General features: G+C 44.6%; 1 protein-coding gene across 2 annotated transcripts in view; it reads left to right on the top strand.

Moving 5' to 3' along the window:
* Positions 1 to 17,736, top strand: part of LRRC39 (leucine rich repeat containing 39) — a 191,771-nt gene that overhangs the window by 7,838 nt on the left and 166,197 nt on the right. For both annotated transcript variants that reach the window (XM_085601891.1, XM_085601890.1), the window contains exon 2: positions 7,682 to 7,882. In XM_085601891.1, coding sequence (XP_085458017.1) covers positions 7,755 to 7,882 — 128 coding nt within the window. In that variant the 5' untranslated portion in view covers positions 7,682 to 7,754. The remainder of the gene's footprint in view (positions 1 to 7,681; positions 7,883 to 17,736) is intronic.

The raw sequence follows: 17,736 nt of genomic DNA, 5'->3' as shown, positions 1-17,736 counted from the left end.
TCATTTTTCAACAGAGGCGGTATGAGGTAAGAGAACCGTGGGACAACAACCAACCACTTAGTCTCACAATTCAATAGTTAAACACTACAATACCAGGCCCAAATAGTCAGCTTTGGAACAGCAGATGGCGTCCTCAGGCTCAGAATAAAGGGGGTGGTCCCAGCCCAGCCTCAATCGGCCTCTGAGGGCCTAAGAGAGCCCGCCCTTTGCCCGGGCTTCGCCCGCGCGCCGCCCGCGTGCGCCCCGCGCTGCGGAGCACCAGGCGCGGCTTTATGCTCCCCCGGCGCTGCCAGCTGACGTCAATGGCACGCGACTGGGGTGAGCACTGGCCGCCGGGATGAGTAGTTCTGGCAAGCCGTTCCCCTCACGGCGGGATGGAAAGTGCAGAAAGGGCTGCTAATAGTTCCGTTAGCCGTTCCCCTCACGGCAATGGGCAAACAGGTGAGTAAACTGGCGAAAATCACAAGGCTGTTGGCGCGACCCGCGCTGCGGAGCACCAGGCACGGCTTTATGCTCCCCCGGCGCTGCCTGCTGACGTCAATGGCACGCGCCTGGGGTGAGCACTGGCCGCCGGGATGAGTAGTTCTGGCAAGTCGTTCCCCTCACGGCGGGATGGAAAGTGCAGAAAGGGCTGCTAATAGTTCCGTTAGCCGTTCCCCTCACGGCAATGGGCAAACAGGTGAGTAAACTGGCGAAAATCACAAGGCTGTTGGCGCGACCCGTGCTGCGGAGCACCAGGCGCGGCTTTATGCTCCCCCGGCGCTGCCTGCTGACGTCAATGGCACGCGCCTGGGGTGAGCACTGGCCGCCGGGATGAGTAGTTCTGGCAAGCCGTTCCCCTCACGGCGGGATGGAAAGTGCAGAAAGGGCTGCTAATAGTTCCGTTAGCCATTCCCCTCACGGCAATGGGCAAACAGGTGAGTAAACTGGCGAAAATCACCAGGCTGTTGGCGCGTCCCGCGCTGCGGAGCACCAGGCGCGGCTTTATGCTCCCCCGGCGCTGCCTGCTGACGTCAATGGCACGCGCCTGGGGTGAGCACTGGCCGCCGGGATGAGTAGTTCTGGCAAGCCGTTCCCCTCACGGCGGGATGGAAAGTGCAGAAAGGGCTGCTAATAGTTCCATTAGCCGTTCCCCTCACGGCAATAGGCAAACAGGTGAGTAAACTGGCGAAAATCACAAGGCTGTTGGCGCGTCCCGCGCTGCGGAGCACCAGGCGCGGCTTTATGCTCCCCCGGCGCTGCCTGCTGACGTCAATGGCACGCGCCTGGGGTGAGCACTGGCCGCCGGGATGAGTAGTTCTGGCAAGCCGTTCCCCTCACGGCGGGATGGAAAGTGCAGAAAGGGCTGCTAATAGTTCCGTTAGCCATTCCCCTCACGGCAATGGGCAAACAGGTGAGTAAACTGGCGAAAATCACAAGGCTGTTGGCGCATCCCCACAGTCGAAAGGAGCACCCTTAACATCCTTGTGAGACTCTATTTGGCTTGTTCAACGAGGAAGTGATCGCTTTTTATCACTTTGATGAAGAAACTAGTTTATTTTTACTTGAGAAAGTTAAGGTAGCCCTCAAGCCACATTGGAATGTGAAAACTGCAATTCCACCTCTGGTGTAGTTTTTGAGTGTGCTCCATTTTTAGGATTCAACTTTCATTGTTCAGTGTGCCTCCAACCTCCCAGCATGGTGCAGCCTTCTTCTGCTTGATGGGTGCAGAGTTTGACCACTCTTTGTGCAAAGCAAGAAAACATTTAAAAACTACAGCGATATCGAGAAACTGTTAATAGCTCTAGTCTTTTGACAATGTCAATTGTAGTCCCAGATCAACGCTTATATTTCACCTACTTGTTTTTAGTCACTAACCAACCCTAGGTCAACAATTAAATCTATTGTAACAATAACCTCCCTGTGACTACACTCAAAACAGGACTGGCACCCACCAGTAGCATTACGCTATAGGTTTCAAGTGAGACTCGATTCAGTAGTCCTCGCAGTGTGTTTTGGTCAATGTGATCCGTCTATGCAAAGTTGCAGTTCTTCCAATGAAGCAAAGCTTGATAACTTTTAACTTCTACCAATACTTTTTTACTTAGCTTGATAACTATTAATCTCTTCCAATGTTCCATTTTCTTAGCCCCAGACACGTAGTTTTCATGAGCTCTTTGGTGAAGCACAGCAGGTACTGAGTATCAAACATGTTTGCGGCATAACATTGGAAGATCAGTGTCCACGATAAGCCTGCATTACACGGCAACTACAGCATGATAGCGGGACAGTCAATATTGCTAGTCCATGTGTAATGTCACTAGGAGTTCAAATCTGCCTGACCAGGCACTGGCTTTCTAAACAACAGAGTGCTAGTAAAGATCGCCAATAAAAGTCTAATGACCTATAGCCATGCAAACCTTCCTCCAAAACTACTTTCACTTTGCCTTCACGTGCACCCTGATGTGCACAAAACAGAAATGCACCCCAGTCATTAACTTCAAAAGTTTCCTTAAAATGTCAGAACCGCCACAATAGTAACCATAAACCTCCTCTCTAGCATACCCTTATGCCCAGACACCTTTCACTATATTGGCCTTAGAAATAGAAACACATTGCAGATACCCTTAGCTCGAAAATCCCCCGAAGCAGCAATGCATTTGGCTTGCTCCCACCCCATTGCACTAGTTCCCGGCTACCCTGCCCACTATCTTGCCTTCTCTTCCAGCCTATGCCAAGTTCCCTCTGGTGCGTTGTTCCGGATCATGCTTTCTGCATCTTATTTTTACAAAACTGAAACCTTAAAAAAATTCCACCTTTATAACCTCTTGGCTGGGATGCAGCAAAACTGGCAGGCAGGGTACTCACTCTCTGTTGCATACTGCACATATGGTGCCTTCTCATTCAGTCTCATGGGTCATCTATAGCAGAAAAAACATCATCCTGACCACAGTCTCTAGCCACCCTTGGTTGGGACTTAACAAGATCGCCGACTGGGACTTCCACTCTTGGACACAACCCACTCAGGATAGCACTATCCATCTCCTCTCCCTCCGCGCCTCTAATTTGTACTTTGCCAGGGTCTTGGCCATCCAAGATTCATAAAAAAGACATTGTAAGACATAGTTTCCATGTTCTTAGGAGGGAACTTGGCCGTATTCCACTATATTTCATTATCGGATTCTGCTTTGACTTATAATATCCTCATAACATATTATAGTATTGCAGAGTGTACTTATGTTTTGTAATTAGCTGGTTGGCACATCTTTGAAAACCTTTACATGAGGTTGCTCCTATCATCCACTTTATTCACCTTGTAGATATTGATTGTAGCATCTTTTCAGGTGTGTTCCTCAAAGAATTGCAAACCAGGTGATTCGGAATCAAGTACAAGATAGAGTAAGAGCTGGACTAATCAAGGTGGCCCACGCCTTAGTGCATTTCTACATGAACCACAAGTACAAAACTCTCTATACACCAGCCTATACGTGGTGTTATTGTTCTTGTCATCCACATTTCATCTAGTCTTATAGGGAAACTGTGGATGAAATTAAATGACATAGACATGAATGAGAAATTTCCTTCGGTTGTGTCTGAGCTGTACTCTCACACTGAGCAAACACAAGGAGATGATGGACGGAGCGCTGACACTCACCCCCAGTCACACATCTGGGTTTAATCCATCATTATTCTTTAGCTCACTCCGCCACCCCAGTTCAGACATGGCCATATGCAAATCAGTCTGACCCCGTGCCTCATAGGAACAGTCCAGCCCGAACTGCCAAGCCATGTCTTCACTGGACCGGAAACATGCATCCTGGGACCGGTTTCTGGTTAATCAGCCGTCACCAGCCAGGCTAGCTTGAATCCAGTGGCAAAGTAAGCAATGGACCCACGTCTGGGCATACCCTGCCAACTTAGGGCGAACAAAGCAAACACAAAGAGATGATGGACGGAGCGCTGACACTTTTCAGACACTCACCCCCAGTCACAGATCTGGGTTTAATCCATCATCATTCTTTAGCTCACTCCGCCACCCCAGTTCAGACATGTCCATATGCAAATCAGTCTGACCTTGTGCCTCATGGGAACAGTCCAGCCTGAACTGCCAAGCCATGCCTTCCCTTGACCGGAAACAAGCATCCTGGGTCCGGTTTCTGGCTAATCAACCGTCATCAGCCAGGCTAGCTTGAATCCAGTGGCAAAGTGAGCAAGGGCCCCACGTCTGGGCATACCCTGCCAACTGTTCCCATGAGGCACAGGGTCAAGACTGATTTGCATATGGCTGGGTTCAAACTGGAATTGCATGGTGAGCAAAAAACCTATGGATTTAGGCCCAGATCTCTGTACTGGGGTGAATGTATGACCTTGTTCTGCATTCTGTCCATCAACTGTTGTTTTTGTACTCTTACACTGAAGCACTAGTATATCTTAACCAACAGGGTAACTTGAATAATGGTTTCAAAAGCCACAAAGATGTGAACAAGGGTTGCCTTTTGGCACCTGTGTTATTCTCCCTGTAGATAAACAATACGTATGCCAAGGTCCTGATGGAATCTACAAATGAACCAAAGGTGGACACCCTTGGTACTCTGATTCAGCTCTACTCCAGTGATTCCATCTCATTGACTGGGACTCCAAATGCATTGGGAGCCCAAGTGAAAGCAGCAAAACTGTTCTCCAACAATAACAACACCAAAATGTACCCCCACCCCAAAAATGATGATCTTTTGGTGGAAGATGGCATTGGAAACAGCAGTTTACTTCATCCTAGCGGGGAAACACAGAATTGCAAATACATTTTTTTTAGTATATTGGTGATATGATCTCAGAAAACCTTGAATGACCACATCTCATTTGTCTGAAACCAGCAATTGAGAGATTTGTGAAAATATTTGCCAACCCAATCCCAGCCCAAGCTTACACAATAATGCTGTCCAAATGGCTTGAAGAGTCACCTACGCTATCAAAACGCGGAGGCTAGAAAACACAAAGAAACATCTGTCAGTATTTCAATGATCTTACTTAGAAAGAATGTTCCTCTTACTAACTGATATCCAACCATGTAAGAAGACCTCCATTGAGATATTCGCATACAAGGAGCACCCGAGTAGATTACAGTCTAGTGGACATGGCATCGAAGAACCACGTCTCAATAGAAAAACAACATTGAAGTGGGCTTGCCTATCAGTAGGCTTTCCTGTTTTCAGTTTCTATGTTTTTGTAAATTCTGGTGGGGTTTTAGCAGTGTTTTCAATACCTAAAAAAACAGTGGTTACACATTTTTGCGCCATTAAAAACAACAGAAACAGTGTTTTTCCAGGGTTTATGGAATGTTTTGCTTTTATTATTGCTTGCCTTCTGCAATGATAATAGATGGTATATAGACAGTGTAACAAGAAACAACAACATGGAAAGTATAATTAAATACTTTTATAAGTTAGTCCCAAGTCCTATGAACAGTAAGAAACTCCTAGACCACCACACCTACCCAGTTCGTCATGTTGGAAGGAATCAAAGGTGCACAAAGCGACTGACTTCCAGATCACCCCCTACCGACCTCCCCTGTAAGGCACATATAAGAACACAAAAGAGAAATGCCATTGCTTAATATCTTTTCTCTAGGAGTAACTCCTGGAACATCTAGACATCAGAGTCATTCGAATAGATCACAGTAAAAGTTCCCAGACTGTGATGAACTTTTACGAATACAAAAGTAACACTGATCACGATTGGGAGTTCCTTCCCTCCACAAACTCTAGGTATGAGAGTACGAAGAGTTCTTTAGGCTGTTACTTTGTCCAAGCCCGCAAAGCTCTCTTCCAATAACCACTCACAATCAAATATGGGAATTCAGTTCCTCCCGCAGGTTTTAATTTACTGTACAATGAAAATCTCCTCTGCATGAGTCATCTGAACTAAGACTTGACAACGGAGGAGATAGAAGCACATCCTTACTCTTCCACGTGAGAGCGAGGGCGAAAGAAGCGTTGGCTGAACAAAATGTATTTTAGTAACAATCTCCCTCGCATGAGACCGCAGACTCTGCCGGTCTCGCCATCGGGAGAAAAAAATCAGGAATTTGAACGAAAACCCCAACACATTCATAAGCATTCCGGAAAGAACAAACGTTGGTGCCACAAGCATCCTTACCCGACCTCGACCTCCACGTGAGTATCTGCAGCCACAGGAAAAAACAAAATAATCAGCAGTTCGGTGGATGCGTCACCCTGATATATCCTAGTTTCCTGATGGCACGCTCAAGACCGCGTGATACGTCAGGAAAGTGAGGGATAATGGGAATCAGAGTTGTTGCTGCCCCGGAGTGCTTTTCTCTTACAGACTCCCACTAAATGCTGTCAGTGTACGCCAGGACGGTGCGCCCTGACACCTCGATAAACAACAAATTTCGAGCAGAAGAATGTTAGTCTCGTCTTTCTTGCTGTTACCATGTATAACAAAGTTACATTATATTGGCCCCTTCAGGAAGAAATTGAAATCACATTCACTCTCCTTTTCCTTTCTTTGAATGGCATTTAGTTTGTAGTTGTGCAGGTGTTTTTTCAGTGTTTATATGTTTACACTGGTGAGGGCTATTTTCCTTTTGGTGGGGTTTTATCAGTTATTATAGGTTTAAATCTAAAACAGGATAGCCTATCTATCAAATTATGGTAGGGAATATCGAGGACAAAATATCTAAAGGTCAGAATATCGTGACCAGAATATCAAGGGACAAAATATCAAAAAGTCACAATATTGGGATAAAGATATCGAGGACAAAATATAGAAAGGTCACAATATCGTTACAAGAATATTAAGGGACAAGATATCAAACAGGTAAGTGGCCAGAGGGAGTTAAGGATTTACTATTAACTCCACATCTGTTTACCTTGAAGATATATATAACACCAATGCATGTAAATGGGGAGTTAGGTATAGAAAATGTATACAAACTTACCATGTTATATTATTTCCCTCGATATTCTGGTTACGATATTGTAACCATTCAATATTTTGTATTGCTATTCCTGATATACAGAATCTCTGACAATTGGTAATGCTGTAAAATCAAGCATCTGTGCAATCCCACTGAACAAACTGAAGAAGTGACAACAAAGTCTTGAAAATCAAAGGCAGGTAAAGAAATTCAGACAGGTCAATAAGATGACTTTGTGTCACATCTTGACTGTGGCAAATAACCTTAATCCTACCGCAGGGTGCTGATTTTAGGTGCAAAAACTGGCCAAACTCTGAAAATCTCAGTTGTGATGAAAAATTGAGAACTTAAGACAGTTTTTGTTGATCTGTCCAGCCTGCAGTGACTTACGGAAAATAGAGAATAAAGGGAATCCGGAGAAAAGTTCAAGGAGGGGACATAAAATATTCTATGGTATAGCTTATCAGCTTGCAGACCACACCTACTGCCTGTGGGGGTTTCTAAAGCAACAGCAACATATCTGACAGAAGTACTGAGGCAAGGGAACATCACCTTGGTTATTGGCCTATTTTTGTTTCCAGAAATTGAAAAACTGTCATTCAAGTTCCTGCGAATATATAATGTACCTATATGTGCTGTCTCTTTGTTTCTTCTTCTTTGCTTTTTAATTTTCTTGCTTCTATCCCACTACTTTGAGAAATGAACATCATTATAGGTTGTTCAGGTGAATGTGTTCATTAGCTTATCTCTCTTTTGTTGATGCAGATCAGCGCCTTAAAATGACTGGAGATTGACATGGAAACGCCCTTGACAAGGCACACTGCCACATGAAAGCACCATGAGAGGAGTCACGGTGTGTTTTGGGACTTTTACAAACATTAAGGCCCTTTGGGAAGGGCGTATTGAGAAGGAAAAAGAAAAGCTTCAAGTTGAAAAAGTAGCACGAGAGAAAACCTCTGTGAAAAGGTAAGTTCATCCAAAAATATAAAACCATGAACTAGTCTATTTCTGTAGTCTGCAAACCAAGGCATTTTCCTACAGATTCCAAATGATGGACACATCCAACAAACACATTATGACTAGATTACTCGTTGTAATTAGCGCTGCACTAGTCTTCTTCTTCACATTCCGTACTCATGAGGTGGAGTCCACATTTTGGATTGGAAACTTTACTGCTTCAAGCATTTCCTCCAGGGATGTCACCTGAATATTATCCAAGATCCTTTCAGTCCAAATGCCCAACACTCCGGGAAGGAGGGCAGGGCATAGGGGCTATAGCCAGGAAGAATAGGACTATAAGTGACAAAGCTTACCTGGAAGTCAGGTATGAATTTCTTAGGTCTCTCTTCCTTGACTTACTTTTTACTCATGTGGCATACCAAGTAATAAGGCAACAAATAGGCTCAATTTAGAGGTTGACAGTAAATTGTCTACTGCAATAACCAGGCAGATGCCTCATCCACCAAACTCTTACTACCCCCGTGTTATCAGAGAAAAGGGAACTGCTGCTTTTACAGTGGCAGAGCCAACCACCATCTCTGCTGTCGGAGGCACCCTTTCCATTGACAAATGCAAGCATTCAGAGACTGATTTGGCTTTCGGTGGCCTGCTCTATGTTAGGTATTTCATCTAGCAGCTTGTCAGCCATTTGAATTGCTTTCTCCATTGCCAATATACACTCTATGGCTGTCCCAAAGGGAAAAATCATCACTGATCTCTATCCATTGGGAGAAACCTCCAAGCGCATCAAGAACATTGTTCACTTTCCAAAAACAAGGCCCCACTTCGGGGATTTGTCTTTGGAGAATACAAAATTCCAGATGATCTGCTGAGCTGCCATGGCATGGTGGACCATTTGGCATGGTTACCGTTCACAAAATGATCTCCCACAGTGGTGGCGAAAGGACTGCCACAAACCCGTCAAATTTGTGTCTTTATCCACAGGCCAAATCAGACCCCGAGTCTTGAAATTCTGCAAACAAATTTGATGAATGTGTTTAACAGTTTAAATAAAAAAGTTAACTGAATACCTGTGTGAAGAACTGAACCTGGATACTCTGGTGTTCTCCATCTTCAGTATATAATGCTGAACAAGCATGGTGGGAACTGCCAATGATTTCCCCTGAATATGCCTGACAGAGGAGCTTTCGGACCTCAGTCAAGGATGCAATCCTCCTCCTTGTAGACTGAGCCTGGATCCAAGGAGCAAGAGATGCAAGACCCACAGAAGTAGAAGAGATACAAGTGCTGAAGAATAGGCTTATGAAATAGTGAACCTTATTCAACCAATGATAGTAGCAGTGAAAGCTTTTTTGCCCTCAAATGAAATCCCAAACATTATATGCTACTATTCGATTGTTTGTACTGAATTTGTCAATGTAACACACAAAGAGCCAATGCAAATTGGCTTCTATTGAGGAGGATGGAGAGGGAAAGAAACAATACAGAACAACATTCTGAAGTAATGGGCACTGAAAAAATACACATCATTGATCATAATGTCATTTCAATTGATTCCAGAGTTTCAAATGGATGAACTGTAAACTTCCAGAATTGAAGGAAGATCTCACATGGGTACCAAAGATCTCAACAGAGATGGAAATTAGAAACACTGCAAAGCAACCTAGCCACCAAACTTTCCCATCTCCTAATTAGAGAAAGGACACAGAAGGAACCTTCACAAAGGCTTCTTGTAGAAATAGTTAATACAGGCAGTCTACAATAATCCAAAGGAGATAACCTTTTTGATGCACATCAACATTGAAGCATGTTCTATAGCATGTTGTCTGCTGTGACATCGAGGTGTGTTCCCTGCAGATTACCTTTTACTGCCTGACCTCCAGGCTCAATTTCTAGTTACATAGCTGCAGATCATAGATACTTTGTTTTCTTTCCCATTGCACATGGCAGATGAAGTGAATATCCACCATAGAGGTGCTACTGCCATTTGACAAAGAAACAGAAACCATCCTTTCCAGAACAAAGAAGTGTGAACACAGCTACCTCTGCCTTCTTATCCTCATATTCAGGTGAAATGAGGGGAAGAAATAGTGAAGGACTTCCTACTGTATTGTAGCAGGGCGAGGGGTATACCAGGTGATCCCCTAGCCTTGGTAGTCAGGCATGGTTGTGCTGGGAGGTCATGAGATCTGAAGGCATACAAAAAAGGTCGGAGCCAGGTACTGAGCAGTTCCGCACCATTATACTACTTGTGTGCATGAATGTCTGTTTGATTGCGCCGTTAGTGAGACAGCCTACTCAGTTGCTGTCCTTCCGTGCAAGTCCCTGACCCAGGCAGCCATAGGACATGACAGTTGGGTATGAGAAACTGTGCACCCCAGCCTGAACACCCGGCCCCTGCAGCGCTGCCTTGCTACGCGCACTCACCTTTTCTGTGTGGAAGACCCCATTACCTCTCAGAGGCAAGCCACATGCTGCCGCACCCCAGCCTCATACCACCAGCTCCATCAAGCAGAAGCCGCACAGCACTTCAAAGCCACAAGCCAGAGACACTCAGCTCCAAAGCCATGCCTCCTGTAACCCCATCTGGCCCTGCACCCCCGCCACACGGCGGTGTTGGCCCACGCAAAGGCCTAGCCTCGTGCCTTTCTATAAAGCAGTACTGAGTTGGAGGGAGTAACAATAACAGGTCGGCCAGTCCTACAGGGGCAAGCGAACCATCATGGTCGCTGCTAATGCCCAATCTGCCCTTGAAGCAAGGGCTATAGCCAGCACCTACACACCCAAAAGGAGGGCTACCACCTGCCAAGTTAGCACTGCCTCAGCTGAGTTGGTCATTATTGTTGGAGCCAGCGTGCCAGCTGCCCCTACAGTAAAGGCTCATGTTACTTCACGGCAGCACTAGACACTTACCCTGTACTCCACCTTAGTTGGCCCCTGCCCCACAGGGAGAAAAGAACTGCCTCCCCCCTGGCATCTATCCCCACCATTGTTCATCACCGTCACCCTGTCCTCCCAAGCAGAAAAATTGAGGACATCGGCAGAAAGAAAGGAAATGCATTTTGCAGCAGTGGGGCTAGAAGCCGACAGACGCTGATAAGTGCTCTTCCATCTGGTAGGTGAAGCCATCTACAAACTCTCCAAAAACGTAGGTGAAGCAGCCCCTCCTTACACATATGCCACCATCAAAGCAGAGATGGCGATGCACTTTGAGGAACAGCCAACTCCAACTATGAGCAGTTCCTACTCCGCCAGGCCCGGCAGACACCATAATAATCAATGGACAAATTCTACGCCCGGCTATGAGAATTTGCTAGCACGTATACCCTCCCAGATGAACATGATGAGATGAGGGCACAGTTCATCCAGGGCTGCTCTTAGCGGAAATTACGAGAGAAAATAATTCAGGTCCCCCGTATAACCCTGGTGAACATCTTCACGCTGGTCAGGTCGAAAGAACTCTTCAAGTCATGTGTATCCCAAATGGAGGCACCACTACAACTCTTCATAAAGATAGAAACTGTCAACCAAGTTATGCAAGCCTCGCCTGATGGCAAGAAAGTCCGCCATATGAACACCCCGACCAACAGGCCCTGTCGATGGTGCGGCGGCGCAACTCTACATATCAGAGACTGCAAGGAGAAGGAAAAAAAGTGCTTGCCATGTGGAAAGATGATCTATTACACTAAAGTCTTTTGTTCTACTCCATGCAAAAAGGCCCAGTGAAAAAGGCACGACGATGCTTCAAAAGGCATCAGGCACATGATCTATGCTGTTGACCCAGCCCAGAAACAGGCCTACACAGCACCCTGCTGCTAAATCACACATCAAAGGCCAACCGGTCACGGTTCTCATAGACACAGGAGCATCAATTAACATATTGCCGCTGGTGCTGCACCAGCGAGTGCTCACCCCGCTGACCCTTCACCCCACAACCAAAAAATTGTATGCCTTTGTCACCACCATGTGCTTCCCCCTTACTGGAGTCTTCACAGCCACAATTGCACAACAAAGCCGCTCCACAAGGGTGAAGATTTATATCACCTGAGGAGTAGCAGACAGGCGTGTAAGTTGCCTCACAGCCACAGCAGAGACACAGAAATGTTGGTGGACGCCAGCCCCACTGGTATAGGGGCCGTGCTTTCCCAAAGGCAGCAGTGCGAAGAGTGGGCTGTTATCACCTATGCCATGTGAGCCCTGACTCCCACGGAGCAGCACTACTCCCATATTGAGAAGGAGTGATTGCAATACATTGGAGCTGCCAGCACTTCCACCTATACTTAGATGGCCATCTCTTCACCACAAATACCGATCACAAACAATGAATCCTGCTGTTCAAAAGATCCTCAACAAATACTCCTTCCAGGATTGAAAAATGGATCCTTCAACTACAAGACTACCAGTTTTCAGAGGAGTAAAAGCCTGGAGCACACAATCCCTCCGACTATCTATCTCTGCATGCCCGGACAGCCACACCCCAACTGCATTGCCCAAGCAGAGCAACAGTGTGCCGAAAAGTCAGTTTACACCTTCCTCAAAGATTACCGACTAACTCTCCACACCACCACTGGAGTGGCACCCAGCATCCTATGCTTTGGCCGGATGGTTGAAGTTGCGATCCTGCATCATTCTTCATGGACTAAGGCTGCCACGCTGGCCATTCAAGTGCCCTCTTGATGGATGGACCACAACCAGCAAATGTCACCACAACAATGGGCCAGACTTTTCAACCTGCAGGTGGAAGACTGGCTGCTAATAAAGGGCCAACACCCCAGAAGTAAGTTCCGAACTCCCTTTGAACTCCATCCGTGGTGGGTCACCCAGTTCTAGGGCAACAAGGTGTCAGCTAGGAGGGGTTTGGAATCAGTTACCCATAATGCCTCCAGCTTCAAACATTTCCATCTGACGTCAGGGGGGAATGGAAAGAATTGGACACTGTAGCAGACCACCCATGCCAAAACCCCGGTGGCCCGGTAGAGGAGGGTGAGCCGCTGACCTTTCATCGAGGAGGGTCGGAGATGCCAAACCACTTGTCTCCTGAACATGTGTCACAAACTACAGTCCTAACGAGGAGGAGGTAGTAAGGAGCAACTAAAACTTGCAGTGGACACCAGTAAAGTCCCAACACCCAGACTTGCCAAACATCGGCTGGGACTGCCTCGCTACAATCTCCGCAGTAAACCCACTCCTTCCTGGAGGTTCCATAATTATGTGATGGACACATAACACCAATGACTTATCAAGTTTTCCAGCATGCTGAAATTGATATCCTTTTGTTTACGTATGCAAAAGCTGCAGTTATCCACATATGTTTTTAAACTTTTGATTGGTCTGATATTTATTATCTTCTATCTTTCCATGATGGGGAGGAATGTAGCGTTGCAGGCCAAAGGGTGTCCTAGGTGATCCCGCAGCCTTGGTAGTGAGAGGTGGTTGTGTCCTGAGGTCATGGACTGAAGGCAGAAAAAAAATTGCGGTGCCCGGTGTTGGACAGTTCCGCACCACTATACTACTTGTGTGAGTGAGTGTCCATTTGATTGTGCTGTTATTGGTATGGCCTTCTCATTTGCTGACCCTGCAGAGCAAGCCACTGGCCCAAGCGGACACATGACATAACACCTACCAACTCATCAGAGAGCATGCATCCCCCATGTACCAGGACAATATATCCTTGCACAAAACCCAGGTAGTAGGCAATTCTCTCAACAAGCAAAAGATCCAGGACCACAGTTGTGAATCTGCTGAATATCCTTTAAAAAGCCTCCAGATACAAGGAGAGGTCTAAGAATAAAAGACAGATTGTGCTCAGTCTCTTTACTTGAGGGTTCTCGATAACCAACAGGTGTCAATGGTGTCTGGAGGCTCAGTCAACTCATGCATCTGCTCCAGAAACATGTATTTGCCACAGTGGCCACACGTTCAAATCTGTGGTTGATAAAATGAGTACCATTGAGTTGGGAAACAATAAACATATGTTATTAAGCGTGACGATGTCCAAAGCGGAAATATTCACTTTAAAAGTACATATAATACATTAGGTGAGGGAGCTGCAACTCGTTCAGGCCCACGTTCCTAGAGCAAAGGGTAACTATGTGACCATGTTGTCTGTCTTGATAAGGATAAGTACTGGCTTCTCCCTATTAATGCTGGAAAATGGTCACAAGGCTTGCAGTAATTCCTTTTTCGCTCCTTCCAGTTGGACACCATTTGTCTCTATACGCAGAAGCGGTATCCCTGTACCTCCATGATGTTTGATGTTCATCTTAGCGCCCTGATTGCTGGTACCTACCAGTCACAAGGATGTTCTGCAAAGCAGAATTCAGTGACTACCTTGGCAACGAAGTGGATGAGGTGAACTGCCACCACAATGTGTCCTTGAGATTGGGAACCAATCTTTGAAGTTCTTGAAGGAAGGGTTAATTGAGTATGCAACTATGCTATGAGAGTTGGTAGTCACAGTCTGCCCAAGTCACCCTGAAGTTACATGCCATACATGGTTGGTGCAGCGTAAAGTTGCCGACTCTTTACATGACAGATTCTTGACATACCATACATGTCTTTATGATTTGTGCATATGGTACACCTGAAACTCCTGATGCAGTCTTTATTATAGAGTATGGTTACTCACATAAAATGTTTATTAGAATGCTTTTAAATGTTTAGTTCATATACATACCCTCTTCAATTAAAGAAATGCATTAAAAATTATATAAAAATAGTAAAGCTAATGTTGATTAATAAAGTGACTGACATGTATTAATTAATGCGTTTGTATGATTATTATTACTAAAAGAATGTATAAGAAATAACGCATATCATACTGAATATTGAGACATTTGCAATGTTTATTTCCAATTTAAACCTATTCTTTAATTTCATTGGTGAAGTTTTTCCGCTTGATTTATAAATGTGTGCAAAGTAGCCTCTGACAGCTAGAAATGTCGTTCATGGCTCTAAATGATCCTTATATGAGTAGAATGACAATGTAGGCACGGTAACATTTCATCAATGTATGCATTAGTATTATTGTAAGTATATATTCATGAATATAGTTCTTAAGTATACTTACTGTTATGAAATTTGTATGCTTGCTATATGATTAAGTGGTCTAACATACTAAAATAAATATTATAAACGTATAAGATTAATTATTAGGATGCAGAGTAAACGTGCATTATAGATTAAAGGTGTTACGTTAGCTGTTTTACATTAAAGGGCTGATTCGTGGTCCCATGAGAATCTATTGCATTTCTGCATTTTGCTGACTTTCTCTTCTTTACAGGAGTTCTCACCAGCTATTAATTTGAATTGATAAATTTCTTGTAACAAGTAACAGATACATGGCCGGGAATAGATTCCAAGATGAGCACATGAGAACTCTGTAGTAAAAATGGATTGTTGTCTTTACCCATGAGTGTGGGACAGAGACGATGCTCCCATGTTCAGTATGTGACTTTCTTATGATATTACATTCTAAACACCATGTGCAACTATACAAACTTATGAAGCAAATACAATGGATTTCTATTGATGACGTACCTAAAGTGGAGCTGACAACATACTTCATGGATTATAATATACTGATTGCTTTGGTCTCAATCAATCAGGGATTTATGAAGCGCACTAATCACCAGTGAGGGTCTCAAGGCGCTGGGGGAGGGGAGGAGGGCTCAGGGGCAGATGACTTTGGACTTTTTTCAAGACCTAAAGGTGATCTTCTATATTGAACTTCCTCTGGTTTCTTCCAGAGCCCTCCTTTGGACTCCGACCTGAACCAAGTCCTATTTCCTAAAACCCAAATCCCTTGGCCCTTTTAATGGACTCTTAGAGACATTTTCCATGTGACGTTAATTTGCCAAGGGTTATTTAGCCCAACACTTCCCAACCCCTTGAAGTCTCTTGACTGAGCTTTGCAATGCTGTTGCTAATACTTTTGCCTAATCCCTATTGTCTTTTGTAGGTTCGTACTATGAGCTGTCATGTGCCTTAGTTTGCATTGAAGAGGATTTAATTGCTAATGCATAGGACAGATCAGGCTAGGTTGTATATTGAGTATCAAATCTTAATGTTGTATTTTTGTATTGCGGCCAAAGAGCTTGTTTGCCTGTTTCTTGTGCGCTTAACTTTCTTTAGGAGGCTGGGCCTCCCAGTTGCCATACTGTTTTTATACAGCTTGATTTTGTGCTTGATCTGCTTCGACCAAATTGAATCCACTGGCTCATGACTCAGAAGCAATAGCCAGTCCCTGAAAGAGATCGATCATGCTGTTCCTCTGCTTCACTGCCACTTGTCTGTCTGATACAGAAAAACAGAATCTCTATTAAATATGGCTCCAATAAATGCAAAACTCACTGTGGTCTTTTATAATTGCTCATCACAACTGTTAAGCTTTCTTTAGTCAATCACTGGCCAGAAAATCCTTGCTACTTTCTTGATGGTGCACTCGTATTCGTAATATTATTATGAACGGGCTTCCATCGTCTTCTTGGATCAGGGCAAAGGATGATATTGAAGTGGGAAACTTATATTCAATGCAATTGCCATTTCTGCATATAGAGGCAGCAATCAAGCTGTCCTGACCATCAGTGCAGATGATTGCTTACCTCCTAATTTGGGCTCAAACTAGCTGAATACTATTTGTCTGAAGACAAGCTAAATGAACTCATCTCAAAGTAACATGAAGGACCTCATGGCTCTCCTGTACTGCTGCAATGTGCTAGCTCTGCTTGGATACCCTACAAAGTTTTTGTCTAATTGGATTTCACAAAAGGCTTCCTTCTTAAAAGTAATATCTCAAGGGTGATGCTTTCTGCCCTGTTTAGGCTCACTGATTCATTAGCCAGATATATCCCTTGGTGTAAATGCAAACTTCTAGGTTAAAAGCTGAAGCGTGGCTGTCATTGAAGGCTAACTAATATAGGAATTCCTCCCACACTTGCACCAGTTGCAAGCATTTGATTCCCTCTTATTTCAATTGCTGGGAGATCAGCGTGGAAAAGTGGCAACAGAGACTCCTCATATGCAACATTTAGCCTTGAATCACTTGCTTGTTCATTTGGCCTTGAATGGACATCGTCAGTTGGGACTGAACGCCGAACAGAGAGAAAATCCACCCGAATGCAGTGTAGAAGTGCCTTTCCCCCATCAGATCATTTAATGGATTCAGTTGTGATCATCTTTAGCTTTGTATAATTAAAAAAAATAACATCCTTCACTTCTGTAAATAATGGAATCCCGGCTTCTTTAGATGTTTAATACAGTTTGATGACCGGCTTGTCCAAAAGCCTTTGATCATCCACAGCAGAACAAGCCATATGCTCCCAGTCATGGGATAAAAACAGGGATAATGTGACCTAATGGATATGTTTTACATCAATTGATTATCATTTGGTGTCTGTATCTTGATTCTATGTAAACTCAGAAGGGGGCAATGAAGAAACATCTTGCTTTATCTTTTGAATTTGGCAATCCCCCCACATAATCTTCCTCACTCTTCTTCTTGATACACAGAGAAGGCTGGCTCGTCTTTTTGTTCCTCTTATGGGCAGTAGAAAGGATGGGCAAGTGTCAAAAAAGAAAGAGAATTTGTCCTCAGTAAACATTCATTTGGAAGATCACTTTCTAGGTCAAGCCCTGCTCAATTTCACAAACATGATGACCACCACCAGGAACAACACTTTCCTGTACCCTGCAGCTCTCTTATAAATGACTGCCTTCCGACTGACAGTCGTCAAGTATGTACACACTGATCATTCACATTGCATGAGAATGTGGTTCTATTGCAGACCCCCATTTGTATTGCTTTCATGTCCCCTGCCGGCATTACCAATCCCAGGAAGGTGATCAGAGAAAGATAAACA

The sequence above is a fragment of the Triturus cristatus genome, chromosome 4_2 (genome assembly GCF_964204655.1).
Source record: "Triturus cristatus chromosome 4_2, aTriCri1.1, whole genome shotgun sequence".
Taxonomy (NCBI): domain Eukaryota; kingdom Metazoa; phylum Chordata; class Amphibia; order Caudata; family Salamandridae; genus Triturus; species Triturus cristatus.
This window is presented reverse-complemented; position numbering and strand designations above follow the sequence as displayed.